At 58.8% G+C, this 18,228-nt stretch overlaps 3 protein-coding genes across 3 annotated transcripts in view; 2 read left to right on the forward strand and 1 right to left on the reverse strand.

Moving 5' to 3' along the window:
• Positions 1-8,650: 8,650 nt before the first annotated feature.
• MAB21L4 (mab-21 like 4) lies at positions 8,651-12,018 on the forward strand. Its single transcript, XM_061451094.1, is given in 6 exon segments — positions 8,651-8,817; positions 8,819-8,941; positions 8,943-9,377; positions 10,458-10,703; positions 11,224-11,640; positions 11,812-12,018. Coding segments are annotated over 6 exon segments (1,518 nt in total). The 5' UTR covers positions 8,651-8,727.
• On the reverse strand, positions 11,980-16,067 carry AGXT (alanine--glyoxylate aminotransferase). Its single transcript, XM_061451736.1, has 11 exons — positions 15,775-16,067; positions 15,477-15,669; positions 15,071-15,135; positions 14,892-14,992; positions 14,604-14,674; positions 14,203-14,287; positions 13,850-13,945; positions 13,529-13,598; positions 13,316-13,411; positions 12,980-13,108; positions 11,980-12,583 (listed from the first exon to the last, which is right to left on the reverse strand). Exons 1-11 carry the CDS (start codon positions 16,006-16,008, stop codon positions 12,476-12,478), a joined length of 1,248 nt encoding a protein of 415 aa, XP_061307720.1. The 5' UTR covers positions 16,009-16,067; the 3' UTR covers positions 11,980-12,475.
• Positions 16,068-17,910: 1,843 nt separating this feature from the next.
• Positions 17,911-18,228, forward strand: part of KIF1A (kinesin family member 1A) — a 41,137-nt gene continuing 40,819 nt past the window's right edge. The window contains exon 1 of the mRNA XM_061451737.1: positions 17,911-18,057. The gene's annotated coding sequence lies outside the window, so the exon portion shown is untranslated. The remainder of the gene's footprint in view (positions 18,058-18,228) is intronic.

Raw genomic sequence — 18,228 nt, forward strand, 5'->3', positions numbered from 1 at the left:
AAAAAGTGTTATAGGCTTTTTTTTTTTCCTTCCTTTTGCCCTTTTCCTTTTTTTTTTTTTTTCAGGTGCTAAAAATATTATCAGGAAATTCTTTTCAGGAATGCCATGTTTTAAGTTACACTCCAGGCTCAAGGGCCTCTTTGTTTCCACTGGAGGAAAATAAAGAAACAACACACCCACCCCACATCTACCACCAGCAAATGGTTTTGTCAAGCCAGAGTTCCCACAAAACTGTGGGGCTGCCCCCTGGGAGACCCCAATGAAAAGCATCACTGGGTTTGATCATTAATTCATAGTTAATCACGGGTGCTACCACTGGGCAGGTGTTGGGCTGAAGAATCGAGTCAGGGGGGTGAAAAGGGGGATGCTCAGTGCCCCATCCCCTTCCCCTCCCACCTCCTGGTGCCCAAACAGCCCATCCTGTAGCAGGAGCAACCAGGGTGTGCAGGCATAGCCAGGGAGTGGGGAATGCGAGGGAGAATTCCATCATTCAGCCCTATATGGGGCTCTGGGAAAACCACAGAAAGTTGTCGCCTGCCCCTGGCTGCTGGGATGGTGTCAGAATCCATTCCCTGGCTCCAGAGGTTTTCCGTGTTATTCTACAGCCCTGCTGTATAAATATGCTCTTCTGTAACAATTGCGAGGTACAAATTGAAAAGAACCCAAGGAACAAATTATGTAAAGAGCAAAGAGCAGCAAACAGCAGTGGGACTGGGCTAGGACCAGCCATGGACACTGGCATGGAACGTTTGCCTCACCAAGGGGACCAGCTCTGCCATTGGTGTGAGGGAGCTTCCAAAATCCTTGTGCAGTGCTGCTGGCTGCCAGGATCATCACCTCTCTGTAGAGCAGGAGAACTGAGGCATGGGGGTGGAAGCCCAAGAGTGGGCCTGGGCACAGGGGTCACCTTGCAGTCATCGGGGATGCAGCACCCAGGGCAAAGCTGCAGGGCTTTGGAACGCCCATGGGGCAGTTCTGCACCCCTGGTACCCCACAGCACCAGGATGTGCTCCCTCCTGGAGTGGCCCTTAAAGCCAGACTCTAAGATCTGCCCAACCCTTTGAGATGCCAGAGGCACCTCAGCTGGCTCCAGGACCAAACATCGTGCTGGCAGTCAAGCCCCGCTGCTAAACATAGTGAAGTGTCCCTGTCCCTTTAAAAATCTCCTGGAAGAAAATGTTAAAAGGAAAAAAAAAAGGGGAAGGAAAAAAAAAAAAAAAAAAGCTAAATCCAAAATAAATAAACGGCCACATCCGGATTTCTCCCCTGAGACACTAATAAAGGCTTTATGAGTTTGATATGAATTACCCTCCTTGGTCATTTACAGCTGATCTTCTGGAAGGCATTAGGCTGCTCTCCCCTTCCCTGGCCCGGCGGATGCTGGAGCAGGGAACACACTGGGGGCACCAACACCCCCTCCATGCACCCCATCTGAGACCCATCTCTTTTAGGGATCAACTGGGGTCTTCCAAAAAACTGGAGGCTTTCACAGCCCTGCCGTGCCATGCTATGCCCCACTGCAAGTGCAGCTCCCAAAGAACATGGGGACATGGCAGTACCAACCTGACCCCTGTCACAAGCAGCCCCACAGGGGCCAACCCTGGGTTCCTGCCAGTGGGTTTTCCCTCCAGGGATAGGCAGGGCAGGCAGCAGCCGCCCTGAGTGTGAGGAAAGGATTTTCTTCCAGGCAGGCTGTGCATGGGAAAGCAGTGCTGTGCTCCCCCTGTGCTGTCCCAGTCCAGCTCCCCGGGACGTTAAATTGAAAGCAAACCGAGTGGGGAAAACAGCTGTGGGGCCCGGCCAGCAGCCATTTCCTCTGGGCCAGGAGCTGGAGCTGGTGCGAAGCCGGGCTCTGTGCTGGGAAGGCTGGGAGGAGCACAGCGGGAAACAGCCCTTTCCCTTCAACATCTGGCCAAGCTCTGGCCACTGCCACCATTGCCTGCTCCTTATTCAGGAGCAAATGCCCCTTTCCTCTGCCTGCAGCTGCTTTTAGGGTGCTCAGCTTTTTTGGGTGCCTCCAAAATGGATCTGGGCCCACCCCAGGGGGTGGGGTTGGTGAGGCTGTGATGCTGGATTGGGACCGTAAAGGTCCAGGGGCATCCCAGGTGCTCATCCCAGGCTTCCCTTGCCCTTGCTGGCATCCACAGCCAGTGATGCTCCTCAGCAAAACACCTCGGTGTGAGTCCCAGGAGCATTTGGACCTAGTGCTTCCTGTTGGGCTGTGTAGGTGCCTGGGCAAGTGGGTTGGGGAGGCCAGTGGGCACCAGGCATGCTGCGGTGCAAGCTCTCCCACTGCAAAGCTGCACTGGAGGGGCAGGAGGATGTCCCCTCCAGGAGTGAGGGATGGAGGCAGAGGTCCTTCAACTGACCCCAAGCCTGTGTTTCCTCAGCATCACAGCACCGGGGTCTCCCGCTGCTTCCCACGAAAGGCAGCCCTGGAACAAGCACAGAGCCCTACCCACATCCTCCCCCCAGCCAGGCCCCCCGCGTTTTCGATGGGGAACGTGTGGAAAGGACCAGGGGGAGCTATTAATGATCCAGAGAGCGTTCAGCACAGATGCTTTCGGGCGGAGGGGCCTGCAGGTCAGCACATGGTTTGGATTTGGCCTTCCCCCTCCCTTCAGCTAATTAGGCTGAGCACAAGAAAGCATTCCCAATGGATGCCGAACACGTGCGCGGCACAAGCATCACCTCCTGCGGGGGTGAGGGGGTGAAGAAGGCTCCCAGGGGTGCGTGAAGCAGCCAGGTACCCCAGGGAGGTACATGGGAATTTGGACGTGGAGGGAGGGAACGAGGTTTTAATGAAGGGGTTTGAACTCGTTGTCTGGCCTGGGTTCAAAGAATGCAAGAACAGGAATCACGCGCATAAATGCGGGTGGTGGGAAGGGCTGGCGGGCAGCCAGGAGGACCGAGGTTACTGCAACACAGGGCTCCGGCTCTCCCTGCACTGCCCGAGCCCACAGCCATGCCCGCCTCTGCCCTACAGCTCTGCAGGGCCATGGGAAAAGGAGGATCCCCTCCTCTCTTGCACCCCCTTACCTCTCCCCAGTACCCACAGACACCCTCAAACTGTGTGGTGGAGGCACCTGGGGGGCTGTGTGTCAGCTGAGCTATGGCTGAAAGGTCACCACTGGGTGACAGCTGTGTCCCCTACCTTGCTCCAGCCATGAGAGCCCCAGGCAAGCAGAAGGAAAACAGGGCTGGGGGCTCCAGGAGCTGCAATTTTCACACTGTTCCCTGTCTCCTTGAGGAACAGCAGCTTGCAGTTTCTTGGTGGTGCTGGAGGGAATGCCGCAGTGCCACAGGGACACAGGAGAGGAGCTGTGGCTATGTTGGTGACTGGTGACACCAGTGTAGATGGGGATGTGAGACCATTTAGATGCACGCAAATCTCATTTCATGGGGGAAACCTTGGAGCAAAGCTCTCACCCCTTCACCGCAAAGGCCAAATGTTTGAAATGCTGAAGGCACTGCCAGCTCTGGAGGGATGGGGATGCCACTGGGTATCCCTGCAACCCCTGGCACCAAGAGCCACCCTGCAGCTCAGCTGCCACCCTGTCACTCCCCATGACAGTCTCCAGCCTGGCCGCGCAGCCTGGGGAGTACAGGGATGCAGCACTTCACCAAAGGATTCCTCCAGCTCCTGGTTGGGTCCTGATGCAAGGGACAGTGCCAAAACCAGGATGTGAGTCTGAAACTGGTGCTCAGTGAAGTTCTGTCCCCAGCTGGGGCTCCTGGCAGCTGGCAGCTTGAGTTGATGCAAATGAAAGCCTCCCACTGCCATGGTCCCCAAACCACATGGATGAAAATCTCAAACCTGCCGTGAATCCACACCAGCAAGTCCAGCAGCCCGCAGGGCCAGGGCCATCCGTGAGCACCTCCAGCATCGCAGCGTGGTGTCGGAAAGCAACACCGGATTTCCCAATCCAGCTGAAAGCTCTTCAGATGTTCTGCTGCTTTGATTATTTGACAGACCATGTTTTTTAAATTATTCTTGTATAAATATTTACGCATTTTTACAAGAACCATGCTTTGAGCAACAGGCCGTGGCAGAGGGGAGGGGGCTGGATGCTGGATTGCTCCATCCCTGTTTTGCAGGTCAGCTGGGGGTTGAGCAGGATGGATGGTGGGGGATGCCAGGTTGCACCCATGCCCGGGCCCCGGGCGATGCACACTTGGTGCTGACAGCTCCCTCCCAAACAAGAAGTGACTGGTTGGTGTGATCCTGCCCCTTCCCCTCGCTCCCCGGCTTTCCCCTCCCAGAGGAGCAGAGCCTGGCCAAGCACTGGATGGGCTGGGAGCCAAACTGCCTGCTGTGGGGTGCACACTGCCAGCTGCTGCTGGAGCCCCATGCAGCCCCACACACGTCCCAGGCATTGTCCCTGGCCTCGTGCCTGGCCCCTTTGCATGTCCAGGTCTGAAAAACACCTCTTCCAGCCACCCCGAGCCAAGAAAGCCCATTGCTGCCCTGCCACTGGGCAGCAAGGCACGGACATAGCTGCTGGCAGGATGGAGACCACTGCACTGTTCCCCACAGCCACGCTGGGTACAGCTCCTTTGTCTCCTGCTCCAGCATTGCACCCCAGCACAGCCTTTGCATCCCAGACCAGGTCAAGGAGAAGGCAGTGGGTGCCAGAAACCTCTGTGGGCATCCTGGAGAGAGAAGGGGGTGGAGGGGTTGGGGGGCCCTGAGGGCAACTCCAGCAACCATATCTGCTCCCGAAGCCCTGGGGCCAGGGCTGCATGGGCAGTGATGGCAGAAAAGCCTCCTGCTGTTCTGGGGATCCTCCCCGCCAACCCCATCCTGCTCCCCAGGACTGTTGCTGTGTTTTTTGGGAAGGATGAGGGTGAGCTCCCCCCCTCCCCCACCCACAGATGGGATCCACAACCCAGGCTTGCGTTTTCCGCTGAGCTCAGCAGAAATTCACTCAGAAGGTCAGTGACCAGAGAAAGGGACGATCCATCATTAAATAAATTGTTTTCATTTCCCAGGATAAAGGGGAGGAAAAGGGGGTGGAAGGGGGGGGGGGGGTGTTGGGCCGGGACTGAAAGAACAAGGCAGGAAAACCACCCCCCGTGCTCCCTGCCGTTAGAGCCTCGGCTCCTTCTCCGTGCTCTCACAGGGTTTTTACAGCCAAAGCTCTTAATGTGATTATAATAATTATTTCTTTCCTAGCATTTTTTTCTTAATAAACAGCCTCTTTTGAAACGTCGCTGGGGGAAGCCAAGACTCCAGCTGAGCCCTGGCCCGGAGGAAGGCGCAGGGGCTGAGGGAGCGTGCGAACGTGCGCGGGTGCGTGCAGGCAAGCACGTGTGTGCGGGAGCATGCGGGCGCCCATGGGGGCACCTTGGAAGGGGGTGACTCCACTGGAGCATGCGAGCACACCCCGGGCTGTGAGCACCCTGTGCTTCCGCCGGACGAGCAGGCAGGGGGCTCCTCTGCGTCTCTCTCATGGTCCGAGTGCCCCGTTGAACCCCCCCTCATACCCCTGCTTTCCTGATCCTTTCTGTGTTACCCCCCAGCTCCAGGGCCAGGCTTTGAAATCTGTTGAAAAGAAAGCCCTTTTTTGCCAAAATAAACAGCCTGTCATGTTAAATCACTCTCCCTTCCTTTCTACCTCCCCTGCCTGCATCTCCTGTCTCCATTCCAGCCTTTTTGCTGGGGGCCATGCCACTTGGGGTGAACTCCTGACTCAGGCAGTGCTGGCGCTGGGGCCGGTGCAGAGCCAGGGTGCGGGGGCAGAGCATCACCTACCTCCTGCATCCCAGTCTCCAATGCCAGCTCCTCCACCTGCTAGCTCAAAAAACTGATGATGTCTTTCTGTGGCAGTGGCATCTTGCAGGGCCCAGGGCTCAGCAGTGACGCTGCACATGGCATTCTTAAGCTCACCATGACCCAGCAGTGCGTGCTTGCAGCCCAGAAATTCAACTGTGTCCTTGGCTGCATCAAAAGGAGCGTGACCAGCAGGTCAAAGGAGGTGATCCTGCCCCTCTGCTCTGGTCTCATGAGAATCCCCCTGCAGTCCTGCATCCAGCTCTGGGACCCCAACACAAGATGGATGTGGAGCTGCTTGAGCAAGTCCAGAGGAGACCACAAAGATGCTCTGAGGGCTGGGGCAGCTCTGCTATGGAGCCAGGCTGAGAGAGATGGGCTTGTTCAGCTTGGAGAAGAGAAGGCTCCACGGAGACCTTAGAGCAGCTTCCAATGCCTAAAGGGGCCAACAAGAAATCTGGAGAGGGACTTTTTACAAGTGCATGCAGTGACAGGACAAGGGGGAATGGCTTTGGGCTGACAGAGGGGAGATTTGGGTTAGATATTAGGAAGAAATTCTTCCCTGTGAGGGTGCTGAGGTGCTGGCACAGGTTGCCCAGAGAAGCTGTGGCTGCCCCATCCCTGACAGTGTTCAAGGCCAGGTTGGACAGGGCTTGGAGCAACCTGGTCTAGTGGAAGGTGTCCCTGCCCATGGTAGGGGGTTGGAACTGGATGAGCTTTAAGGTCCCTTCCAACCCAAGCCATTCTATGATCCTATGGTGGATCAAGCTGGGTGAGGGATGCCGGGGGCTTGCTGCAGCCACCTATACACCTCTGCCATGTCGAGTACTCCCATGCCCTGCTTTTTGTTTTTTTTTTCCCTGTTCCTCACTTGCCCTTGCTCTTTCGGGGCTGTTTTCTCTTTCCTGTCCCTAATGGAGTAAAAATTCGTAGAACCATAAAATGCTGAGATGGAAAACAAGCAATTAGCTCATTCAGCCCTGCCCCTCTGCCAGTGCCAGGCCATTCCCCACCAGCCTCCCAGTGACTCGTTTGGACTGAGCACCATGCGCTCCAGCCATGTCTTCCATGGCCTCACATTCCTACTAGGAAATCTTCCTCAAAGTCTCACCTCCAGTGGTGACGTGCCATGTATGAACACATCACTGGGTTACATGTCCTGGTACGGCTTTCAATGCCCAGCCCTGCACTGAGCCTGGCTGTGCGACTTGCCCCAGCACAACCCCCCTGTGCCTGGTAGCATGGGTAGCTGCTCCTCCAGGGCCTCATCCTGGTCCCTTGCCTGTTGAGGAGAGGAAAAGGAAGGGGAAATGGAAAAAAAAAAAAAGAAAGGGAAAGGAAGAAGGGGAAAGGAGAAAGTGAAAAGGGGAGCAAGGAAGGAAAAAGAGAAAAGGAAGTGGAAGGGGAAGGAGAAGGGAAAGGGGAAGGGAAAGGGCGAGGGGAAGGAGAAGGGAAAGGGGAAAGGGAAGGAGGAAGGTAAAGGAGGAAAATAAAAAGGGGAAGGAGGAAGTAAAAGGGTAAAGGGTAAGGCTCTGGCCTGTGGGAAGGGGCAGGGGGCATGATTTTGCAGTACCTATCTCTCAATGGTGCCACCAGAAGATCCACAAAGTGCGGATGCCAAAGGCAGTGAGGAGCTGGGGGGGGGGGGGGGGGTGTCACATTACAGTTGTTCCTCCTGGCACCAAAGCACTGATGGGAGCAGGACATCAGGGTCGTGCTGTTTCCCCCACCAGCGCCAAGCTGTCTGAGGGGGCACCCTCATCTCCCCACCTTGATCAGCCAGTGGGTCACCCACCATCCCCAGGAATCACAGAATGGTTTGGGTTGGAAAGGACCTTAAGATCACCAATTTCCAACCCCTCTGCCGTGGGCAGGGACGTCTCACACTAGACCATGTCACCCAAGGCTTTGTCCAACCTGGCCTTGAGCACTGACAGGGATGGGGCATTTACCACACCTGTGGAAAAGCTGTGCCAGTGCCTCACTACCCTCACAGTAAAGAACTTTTTACTCATATTTAACCTGAGCTTCCCCTGTTTAAGTTTAATCCTGTTCCCCCTTGTTCTATCGCTACAGTCCATGACGGAGAGTCCTTTACGGGTACGGCATGCACCTCCCCTCTCCGGGACTTGTGGGAGATGCAGGAGGACTGGGGTGCAGCCAGGAAGTCAGTGCGGAAGCAAGAGGCAGCCTTTGCTCTGTTGTGGCCAGAGCTGCCCTAACCCCACGGGCTGAGCCTGAGCCAGGCAGCTCTCTGCAGGCTGAAGGTGAGCGAGGTCCGGCTCAGCTCCGAGCACAGCCCTTCACTCCGCAGCATCTGCTCCCCCTGGCGGCGGCTGGGCTGGGAACCGCCGCTTCCCGCTGCCCGCCGGATCTGGGGTCCTAAGCGCCGGTTTGCGCGTCCTCCCGGGGCGATGCTCCCCGCAGCCAGCGCCGTCGCCGACAGCCGTGCCGATGGGAACCCACGGAGACCGCGGGGCCGGTGTTACCGGGGTGACAAGGGGCCTACTGGGGGGGAGCCTGGCCGGGACCAGGGCTCTGCCAGGGGCGTCTGCGCGCATCTGGTAAACTTGAGCCTGAGCTTGAGCCTAAGCCTTGTGTGTCCACTGGCTGGGCATGGGTCTGGGGCAGCAGCACTGTGCTGAGCACCTCCATGGTGGTGTGGGGTCCCACAGCCCTCCCACAGCCACCACAGCATAATGCAACACAAGCTGGGAGCAAACTTGCCCCGACAGCTCCAGGCAGCTGAGATGAACCGGGCCAGGGTGGGAGGGCAGTGGGTTGCCTTCATCTGTCACTGGCTGCGAGGGGATGTTGCTGCCAGGAGAGGAATGGGAGACCACAGCATCGTCCTGGTGTGACCCACTGGCTGAGCATTCCTTATCACACCCTTGGACTGCCCGGCAGGCCACGGTGTGACTTGGTTCTCCGCCCCGGGTCTACCCTGGGAGGACATGGTGCTCCCACCAGCTCTCCCTGGCATGTGCCCAGTGGCGTCGCTTGTCAACGCCTGGCTGTGGCTTCCCTCCACCCACCCTTCACTGGCTCCCAGCCCTGCTCTCCCTGCCCACATACTTTAGCTCCTGCTCTGAGCAGGCTTGGGGCAACAGCAGAGCTGCCATGGCAGCCAGAGCTTCCCACTGGCACAGCTCCCTCAGGGCCACCATGCCCCCATGAGAGGCAGTGGCTGGAACATTTCCATCAGGCCGAGGACGTCCTTCTGACCCTGCTGGAGGATGCCCATGCCAGGGACCCCTGCTTCCTTGTGGACTATGCCAGGAACTTGGAGGCCTTCGAGTTCTCTCTCTGTGCCTCCAAGGATGCTGTCACTATGGAAGTTCCCCTGTGGACTCACAGTGATGGCCTGCAGGTGCTGGCATACTGGCCTGGGGACACCCCAGTCAGGCACCATCTGGGACTCGACACCTGTGGTATCTGGAAGTGTTCTGGGGACGACTTGGAGGACTGGACCGGTGCTCTGTGTGTGATGGAGCAGGAGGGTGGTGCGGGGTGCCTGGTTCCAGTCAAAGTCCTCCAGCACCTGAAAGAGCTCCTTGTTTTGGCCATCGTGCATTGCCAATGCTGCTTCCTGCTTCACCCAGGTGTGGAGGCCAGTGAGACGCTTCCCTGGCTGGGAGCTGCCTCCAGCATGGCTGGGGAGCCCAGCTCAGTGGTGGTTCCTATTCAGACAGGCTGGGGCACAAGTCCCTGTGTGCGTGGCCCATCCAAAATCTGCATGAACGAGCAATCACCCTGCCATGTGCTGGGACAGGTTTTGCCCTCAGCTAAGGAAGGGGAGATGTAAACTACTCCCTACCATCCCACAGCAGCAGTCACCCTTGGGAATCTGCCCTGGGCTGATGGCACTCTCCTTGGCAGGTGGCAGCTCCACACAGCGTTCGCACACCTCTGCCTTCAGTCCTCAGAGAGGGTTTCCTCAGAGACTTGGTGTGCTTGGCTTACCCAAACCCCCATCTGTCCTGGACTCCAAGTGCCTCCTGCTGCCTGGAGGATGCTGTTTGGAGAGTGAGCTGGAAGTGCATCAGGGCTGGATCAGGAACTTGGGGCTGGACCAGGGCCTTCAGGCATGGGTCTGACCCCTGCATGGGCCCCCAGCTGGGAATGCTGTTCCTGGGAAGGACATGGTAGGAAGGGACCCTGGGAATGCCCATAGGGGGTCCCATCAGCTCTTCATGAATTTCCATTTTCAAAGGAGCTTCTTGAAATAAATCTTAGCCCTGATGGAGGGTTGATGTGGGAGGACCAGTAGGTCTAGAATTCTTAACCCAGCCCCAGCAAGCCCACTTTTCCCTCCTTTCTCCCTGTTCAAGACAGAGCCCTGTGTCTTCCTCTACCCCGACAGCCTGAGACCTTTCCTGGTCTGTTTTTCTTGGACTACATTGTTTGTGTTGGCACTGTGCAGCCACCCAGCAGCATGGCCCTGTTCAGCTGCTCAGGGCTTCCTGCTGAGCCCACACCCACTGGCCCTGAGCCCTGTTAAAGCGATGCTCCTTCCCGAAAACCACACCAGTGGAGTTTGGAGAAAGGCTTTTGCTGGGGAACCACAGCCAAACCGCAGCGTTGGAAAGGGATGAGTTGAGTGGGGTGAGACGTGCCCATGGGCATTGCAGCACACACCTGGGTTCAGCCCACAGGACTGGTTGCGGTAACCTCCTAACCACAGCCAAACCTTTCGCATCTAAGTGATCTCAGCACTGATAATCTGCAGGAAGATGCCATGGTGCTCTCCCTGCTGATCCATGATGGCTGGAGGACCATCCACTTTGACATTGTCCCCATGGTGAAGAGGTGGCAGGAGCTGCTCCAGCTCATGGGGCAGCAGAGTGACAGGGGCTTCCATGAAGGCAGCCTCTGGAAGGCCAAGGAAAAGGCCTGCTACATCCCTGCCTCTCCCCATTGCCATCAGTGAGCAGCTCAGCCATGCACAAAGCAGGGTGACCTTGCTCTGGGGATACCCCATGGCTGGCAGCACGTCCAGATGCAGGCAAAAAAGGGGATGGGAAAGTGGAGGAACACGTCAGAAGGGGGGTGAAGTCATCCCCTCAGGATACCAAACCTGCTGTCCTGTGTGTGGGAAAAATCTCAGTCAGGTTCCAAGCAGCTCTAGGAAACAGGGGAAGAGGAGGTAACTGAAGGAGCCCCCCCACTTGTTCGCGGGAGCTGAAGCCTGGCCACATGGAGGGTGGCAGCTCTCTGATCCTTGCTCGGGCTTCAGGAGCGAGCCTGGGAATCCAGCAGCAGCAGCGTGATGAGGTGCTTGCCTGGGCAGGCTGCAGGAAGGAGCAGTGCTGGGATGACACACGTCTTGCCTGCCAGCACAACTACCCAGCCCCAAGAAGGGGCCAAGCATCCCGCTGGACTAGCCCAGGATTAGTTTGGGCACAAAATGGCCCGACTGGATGCTTGGCCCCTCCTTGGGGCCTCTCCAGTGCAGCCTGCAGCCCTCCCTGCTGCATGTAGGAGAGCACAGTCCCGCTTTGCTTCCCCTCCTGTCTCTCCTGGAAAGGCAGAAGCTGCTCAGCAGCATTCCCATGCTGCAGTTTCCCAGGTTCCTCTTAGCCAGAGCTGGGTATGGGAGGAAGATCCAGGATGGTGCATGCCTGAGGCCATGTGGGTGGCTGGGGGGGATCCCCATGCATTCAGGTCATTGCAGTTATCCTCTCCCCAGCTGTGAGGATACAGGTCTCCCAGTTTCTCAAGCCAGATCCTCCACTGCACACACTGACAGCTGGCAGGCAGACCCCAACCCCCGGGCCCTCCTGCAGCTACCCACTGAGGACAGGTCCTGCTGGGACACAGCCTGCTTTGACATCCTGCTCAGCCAGGAAATTCCAGACCCTCAGCTGGTATCGCAAGGCACTGTGGCAGTGCCAGAAACCACCCTGACTGGGTAGCTTAGGGTGTGGCATGTGCTACCCATCCCCATTGGAGGCTGTGGGAGGATGGAGATGCTGGGGCACCGGGCTCAAGCAGAGCAGAGAGCCCTCTCCTGTCACTCCCCACCTGCCTCTACTTAGTTCCAGATGTACCAGATCCAGGATGGTGCACACCACTCAGGAATGTGCCAGTTCCTCTCCAAGATCCAGTGATAAATCCCTCAGCAGAGCTCAGAGCGATCATGCTGCCACCCCATCTGGGTGTCTCGAAACTCGGGGAGGGGTGCAAGGGATGCTATGGGGCCAGGAAGCAGGATGCTGTCATGTTGCTTTATTGAGGAAAGATAGTACTGGAGGGCAAGTACATGTCTTCTGCAGCTGGGTGGGGATGCACAGCCTCTCTGCTCCCCTGGTAGAGCTGGGTGCCAGGGCAGGTTTCATCCCAGGGTGCCTAATCTGGGGTGGGGGGTGGCTGTTGTCCTGCACTGTTGGGCTCTGGTGCAGGTTGATGGTGGTGGTAGGGGAAGTGACCTGTGCACAGATCCTGCATGCAGCCCTCATGTCAACTTGAGGTGGGGCTGCCATGCGCTGACGCCTGGGAGAAGGGGAGGATCTGGGGGGCCAGGCCACCAGGTGGGAGTGACCCTGCACAGGCACTGGGAGGAGGGGTTTTGAGCCAGGACCTGCATCTGCCAAGCCACAGCCCTCACCTCCACATCCCCTGCTCTTCCAGCTTCTCCCTCCGGCTCCGGCTTGTGTTGCTGGGTGTTGTGGTGTTCCTGCCGGCATCCTGGGGAAGGGGTGCTTACAGCCTGCTGCGGCGGCAGCACCTCAGGGCATCTCGCAGGGCGTGCAGCACACGGTCCACATTCCTGCTGGTCGAGTTGCAGCCCATGAGGCCGATTCGCAGGACCTAGGAGAAGGGCGAGTGTTTCCCTGCTGTACCCACCTCTGTATCCATGCTCTGCGAGCAGAGTGGCTTGTGGCAAAGCACAGGCTCCGTGTGGAGCAGGGGCACGGCAGTGCGCGCTGCTGGGTGTAAGTGCATGTGTACAACTCCCTGTTTGCTCCTATTTTAACACATAGTTCCTCTAAAGATTTGTCACCCTGCTAATTACGTGCGCGGTTACTCAATTACGCGTGGCAATTGTGTGTGGTTAGGAGCCGCTATGCGCCGCTGCAGGGGACGGGATGCATCCAGCTGTGTGTTTGCTGTTCGCAGCCAGGGAGCACCAGTTAACTGTGGGGCACGGGTGCAGCTCCAGCTGGGTTTGGTGCCCGGCCAGCGGGAGGGGAGCACGCTGCCCACCTTGCCCACTGAGGGGCCCAGGCCCCCGGAGATCTCGATGGCATGGTTGTCCATGAGAAAGGCTGTGATCTCCTTCCAGTCGTAGCCCTCAGGCACCCTGACGGTGGTGATGGTGGGAAGTCTCGCTTTCTGGGGAGGAGAGAAACTGGGTTAAATCTGCATCCCCTGGCTGTTGCCCTGTCCCTCAGTGAGCCCAGCAGCCTGACAGGAGAGAGCATCTCTGCGTGGTGAGTTTTTTCTCCAGTATCAAAAGCTGCCCAGGCACATCTCCAGCTGCTCAGGGGCATTTTCTCACACTGCCCCTGCACCATGGTGGTGGGCTTGCCCCGCATTCACCTCCTCCTTCACAAAGAGCTCAAGCCCCAGGTCGCACAGCCCCTGGCACAACTGGGCACAGCTGACCCGGTGGTTCTCCCAGGAGTTCTCCAGACCCTGCAAGAAGAGAGGAAGGAGAAGGTCTCTGCCGCTGGTGGATACCTCCTGGCACCCACCACTCCCCCAAGCCCACCAGCACTGCTGGTGCCCCCCTGCCTGCCTGCTGCCACTCACCAGCTCCGCCAGCATGGCCAAGCCTTCCCGTAGGCTGAAGAAGCTGTTGATTGGAGCCGTGTGGTGATACCTGTAAAACCCAAGGAGCACTCAAGTCAGTTCAGCCCAGCCCATCGCAGGGCAGTACTGCAGCTCATGGTGGGGAGAACCAGGGCTCGGTGTCTTCCCTCCTATTCACACAGCGCAGGGGGCATGCAAATCCCCCCCAGAACACTTGGTGACCAGAAGACAGGGTGATGGGAAGACAGGACCCCCAAGCTGCAGCAAAAGGCTGTGGGTGGGACAGCTGCAGCCATCTGTCCTGGGACAGCCTGCTCTCACCTTCGCGGTTCTCCATCACAGCCCCAGTAGTTTGCCAGCCAACGCATGTCCAGGTAGAAGGACGGGGGGTTTGTCTTCCTCCTTAGAACCTTCTCCCTGGTGAAGCAGTGTTGGGGAGGACACAGACCTTGACCCCATCAGCTCTGGAGTGGGGTCAGTTCTGCAGGAGTGCCTCTCCAAAGTGAACACAGTGGCTCCAGCTGCTATGGCTGTCCAGATACGGGCAGGGCTCTGGCCACACAGAGCTGCTGCTGGGTGCACTCTTCAGAGCAGAGCTGGAGCAGATGTCTGGCAAAGCAGGGGGCTGCCAACCCTCATTGCCTTTCCCCGCATCAGTACAGGTTTGCCCCTACCTGGCTTGCTCACTGAATGAGATGGGTGCGCTTCCGGGGGGGGCATTAAGGACTTTCTGAGACCCCGAGTACAGGATGTCGATCTCTGCCCAAGAGGGGAAGCAGCTCTTTAGGTACCAGAGGCTCATAGCAGGGTCACATTGAGCCCCCAACCCCAAGCTCAGGGAAGCACAGAGTGGCACATGCTGCAAGTCCCATTTGTGTTTGGCCTGCATCAAGCACACCTAACACTTGATGGTTCCCCAAGGGGAACAGGCTTTCTGGCTGCAGCTGGACCAGTTTCTAATGCTGCTAGCCCGAAATGCGAGCAGTGAGTCTGATTCCACCTTCCCTTTCTCCTTTGTCCTCCCTTGTGAGCCCCCTTGTCCCCTGAATGCCCATGATGGCACTGTGGCTCTTACCCTGCTGGTCCATGAAGATGGGGGCTCCCCCGAGTGATGCCACCGCATCCACAAGCAGCAGGCAGTCATGCCTGTGTGAAGACAAAGCTCAGCCTGGTGTCACGCCCACCTGCTCTTGACACTTTTTTGCCTGCAGCCCCTGCATCCTGGTCTCACCAAGGCCACATCTCACTGGCAACCAACAACTTCCAGTACAACACAGCCAGAGAAGAGACAGGGCATGTAAACCCCCATGCCCCAATCCCCAATCCACCTACCAGCCCCCATAGGTGCCCACTGTGCACTGACCGGTGGCACAGCTTGCCCAGCCCCTCCAGTGGCTGCAGTACTCCTGTGGAGGACTCGCCATGGGTGATGAAGAGCAGTGAGGGCTTGTGCTGTACCAGGCCCTGCGTGAAACAGAGGGGAAGGTGACTGACCCCGGGGCCAGCTTGTACCCACTGCCGGGCACCATAGCCAGCACTCACCTCCTCGATGTCCCAGGGAGAGAAGTACTCGCCTGGGGGCTTCAGCAGTTCATGTACACTGGCTCCTGGGAGACATTTGGGCAGAAGCAGAATGAGGTTTTGGTGTGCCTTCACCTGGGCAGTCACCCGCTCTGTGGGGGAATTGGTTATGCATGAACCATGAGCATGGCCACCCACAGGGGATCCAGCCTCCCATGGATTTGCTCAGTGGAAAAGCTATAAACCACTTAACTGGAGGGACATCACCCTGCAAAAAACCTGGAGCGCTCTCTGGCTGCAGAAGCTGTGTCACTCACTGGACACTATTGCCGGGATGGGGACAGCAAGCCAGGGGTCACAATCTGGCATCCCACCCACATGCATTTCCATGAGCTCCGCTGGTGCCATTTGGCTGTCCCCAGCATACCCAGCCTCCTGGCGATGTCAGCCGCACGCTGTCCCCAGATGCCATTGACAGCCACCAGCACTGTGTCGCCATGCTCTATCAGGTTGAGGAAGGCAGCCTCCATGGCACAGTGGCCAGTGCCACTGATAGCCAGGGTCAGCTGGTTCTGTGTCTGGAAAGCGTACTGGATGCCCACCTTAATGTCATCCATTACCTGTGGAGACAGGGGACTGACTGGCACCACTATTGCCCTCCCATCCCCTCATGGGAGGTGAGGAAGAGGGGAGGAGGGGAGGAAGGCTGGGCCGGGGCAGCTCACCTGCAGCACCTCGGGGTGCATGTGGCCCAGGAGCTGCCGGCCACCTGCAGCCAGGATGCGAGGGGGCACGTTGCTGGGCCCCGGCCCAAGCAGCAGCCTCTCTGGCACGGCCAGGGGCCGGAGCAGCCGCTGGGGCGGGAGGATGTGGAGCAGGTTGGAGGCCATGGCGTGGCGAGTCCGGAGAGGAGCAGCGGAGGCTGCCCGTGAAGCAAGCAGCACCGCAGCACAGTGCATCCTGTGCCAGCAGAGACCAGCTTTCCCGTGGACCCTGACCCCAGGGCTCGGTGCTCCCCCCAGTGGACTGGACTCTGCCCCTGGTCACCTCCTTGTCTGGTTAATGTGACACCAGCACCATCCCTGCTGTCTCAGCCCCCTCATTTGGGGGGATCCACACTTGCTAGTGCTGGAGGGATGCCAGCTCCTGGCACCCGCAAGCACCCACACAGACCCCATCCCCATGGCTCCCAGAACACTGTGGTTGATGGTTCCCAACACCATCCCAGCAGGTGGGATCCCTGCTCCTGGGCACGCAGGTTCTGTGCCATGGGATGGTTGAGCTGGGACTGGCACACTCACAACTCCTCCAGCAGCCCAAAGCTCTTGTTGGGCAGGTTTCCCTGATCAAGGACCTGCCCTGCAGAAGGACGCCTGGCTGAGTGCTGCCCAGAGGATGCTGCCATTGCAATGATTTTTCACAAGGGCAGAGCTATCAGGTGGGACATGACTGCAGTCCCTGCTGCAGTGAGCTGTGTGCTCTGTGGCTTATCCTGGCTCGTGGGCATCTCAGCATGTCCTGATGATGCCACAGGCCACATGTGCCTGTTACCTTCCCCATGTGCCCAAGGCCCATCGTACCATGTCTAACCTCCAGCAAGTCTTTGTCATCCCTACTCTGAAACATGAGCAAGCTTACCACTGCCAGCTCCTGGCAGATCTAGGAGCAGGCTGCTGGCCAGAGCAATGTTTGAGCTGGATGGAAAGTCCCCCTGGCAAAGCTGGCACTGATGGCTGGTCCTGAAGGCATTTGGGTCAGGGATGTGGGGCTGGCAACACTGCCAGGTGACAGCACTTCTGGCTGGGCAGCTGTATGGTCATCTCTGAGAAGAGCTGGGAGCTGGCATGGCTGACACTGCTTGGAAACCACAGATAGCCTTGGGACTGCTGTCATCATCTACCAAAGTGAGGACAAGAAATCCTAATGTCCTGAGAGATCCTGAGGTCCTCATCCTGTGCTCCAGCCACGTGCTCCTCTGGATGAGAGGCTGTGGCTGCCCCATCCCTGGCAGTGTTCAAGGCCAGGTTGGAGGGGGCTTGGAGCAACCTGGTCTAGTGGAAGGTGTCCCTGCCCGGGGCAGGGGGTTGGAGCTGGCTGAGATTTAACGTGCCTTCCAACCCAAACCAGTCTATGATCCTGTGACTCCACACCACCAGGACTGCTGCCCGATGTTTGCAGCATTGCGAAAACACTCAGTCCCCAAAAACATCAGCAGGAGAGACCCATGCTGCTGTGGATGGGTGGATGAAGACACCTCGGCTGCCTGTCCTCCAGGGACATTTGTGTGAAGTGTGGGGCAGGGTGGGTCATGCGGCCCCGCTGCGGGCATGGAGGGGGCAGGGAGGATGTGCTGCTGGAAACAGCTGGCCGCCGAGGCGTGATCCCCTTTCCGCGCTGGGTTTAATTCCGCCGCGCAGACGGGCAGGGCGCCCCGGGTGCTGCGGGCTCGGCGGCCCCGGGGGGTGATGGAATTCTGCCGGAGGTGGATGCGCCAGCCGGGGCCGCCGGGGCTGGGGTCGGGGCAGGGGCAGGAGCGGGGCTTGGGGAAGGAGAGCCCTGTAGGGGGCAGAGTTACCGGGGGAAATCGGGGATGGAGGGGGCCGGTTGCCAGGCGACGGTTGCCGGGTGACACGGGGAGTTCCGCCCCTCCCCGCGCCCTTGCGGCGGTTCCGCAGCGCGGTCCGGGGGTGTGCGTGTGGGGGGGTGGTCTGACGTCACCGCTCCATCCCCTGCTCGCGCTCTCCCGGCACACCCCCCCCCTTCTCTGGGTGGTGTCGGCCAACCAACGCGCGGGGCGGGGTGGGGGCCGCAGAGGCGGGGCACCGGGCATCGGGCACCGGGCATCGACACCGGCATCGGCACCGCACCGAGCGGCTCGGCCTCATGCCGGCGCCGCCAGCCCACGGCTGAGCGCTGCGCCCCGCAGAGCCGAGCCGAAACGGGCACGGGCACGGGCACGGGCACGGACACGGGCACGGGCACGGGCACAAGCATAAGCATAAGCACAGGTAGGGGAGGGCGGCATCGTGCGGGATGGGGCAGCTCCGCCGCGCCCGGGCGGGGCTGCGGTAGCGCGGACGCGGTCCCAGGGTGCTGGCCGAGGGAGATGCAGCCCCGGCAGGGCTGAGGCGGGGCGCGGGGGAAGCGGGACGCTCCCTCCGCGGGGGTCGGCGGGGCGG

Source organism: Pezoporus flaviventris, unplaced genomic scaffold (genome assembly GCF_033815535.1).
Source record: "Pezoporus flaviventris isolate CSIRO_AGI_PZ_B2104156 unplaced genomic scaffold, CSIRO_AGI_Pfla_v1 ptg000013l, whole genome shotgun sequence".
NCBI lineage: Eukaryota > Metazoa > Chordata > Aves > Psittaciformes > Psittacidae > Pezoporus > Pezoporus flaviventris.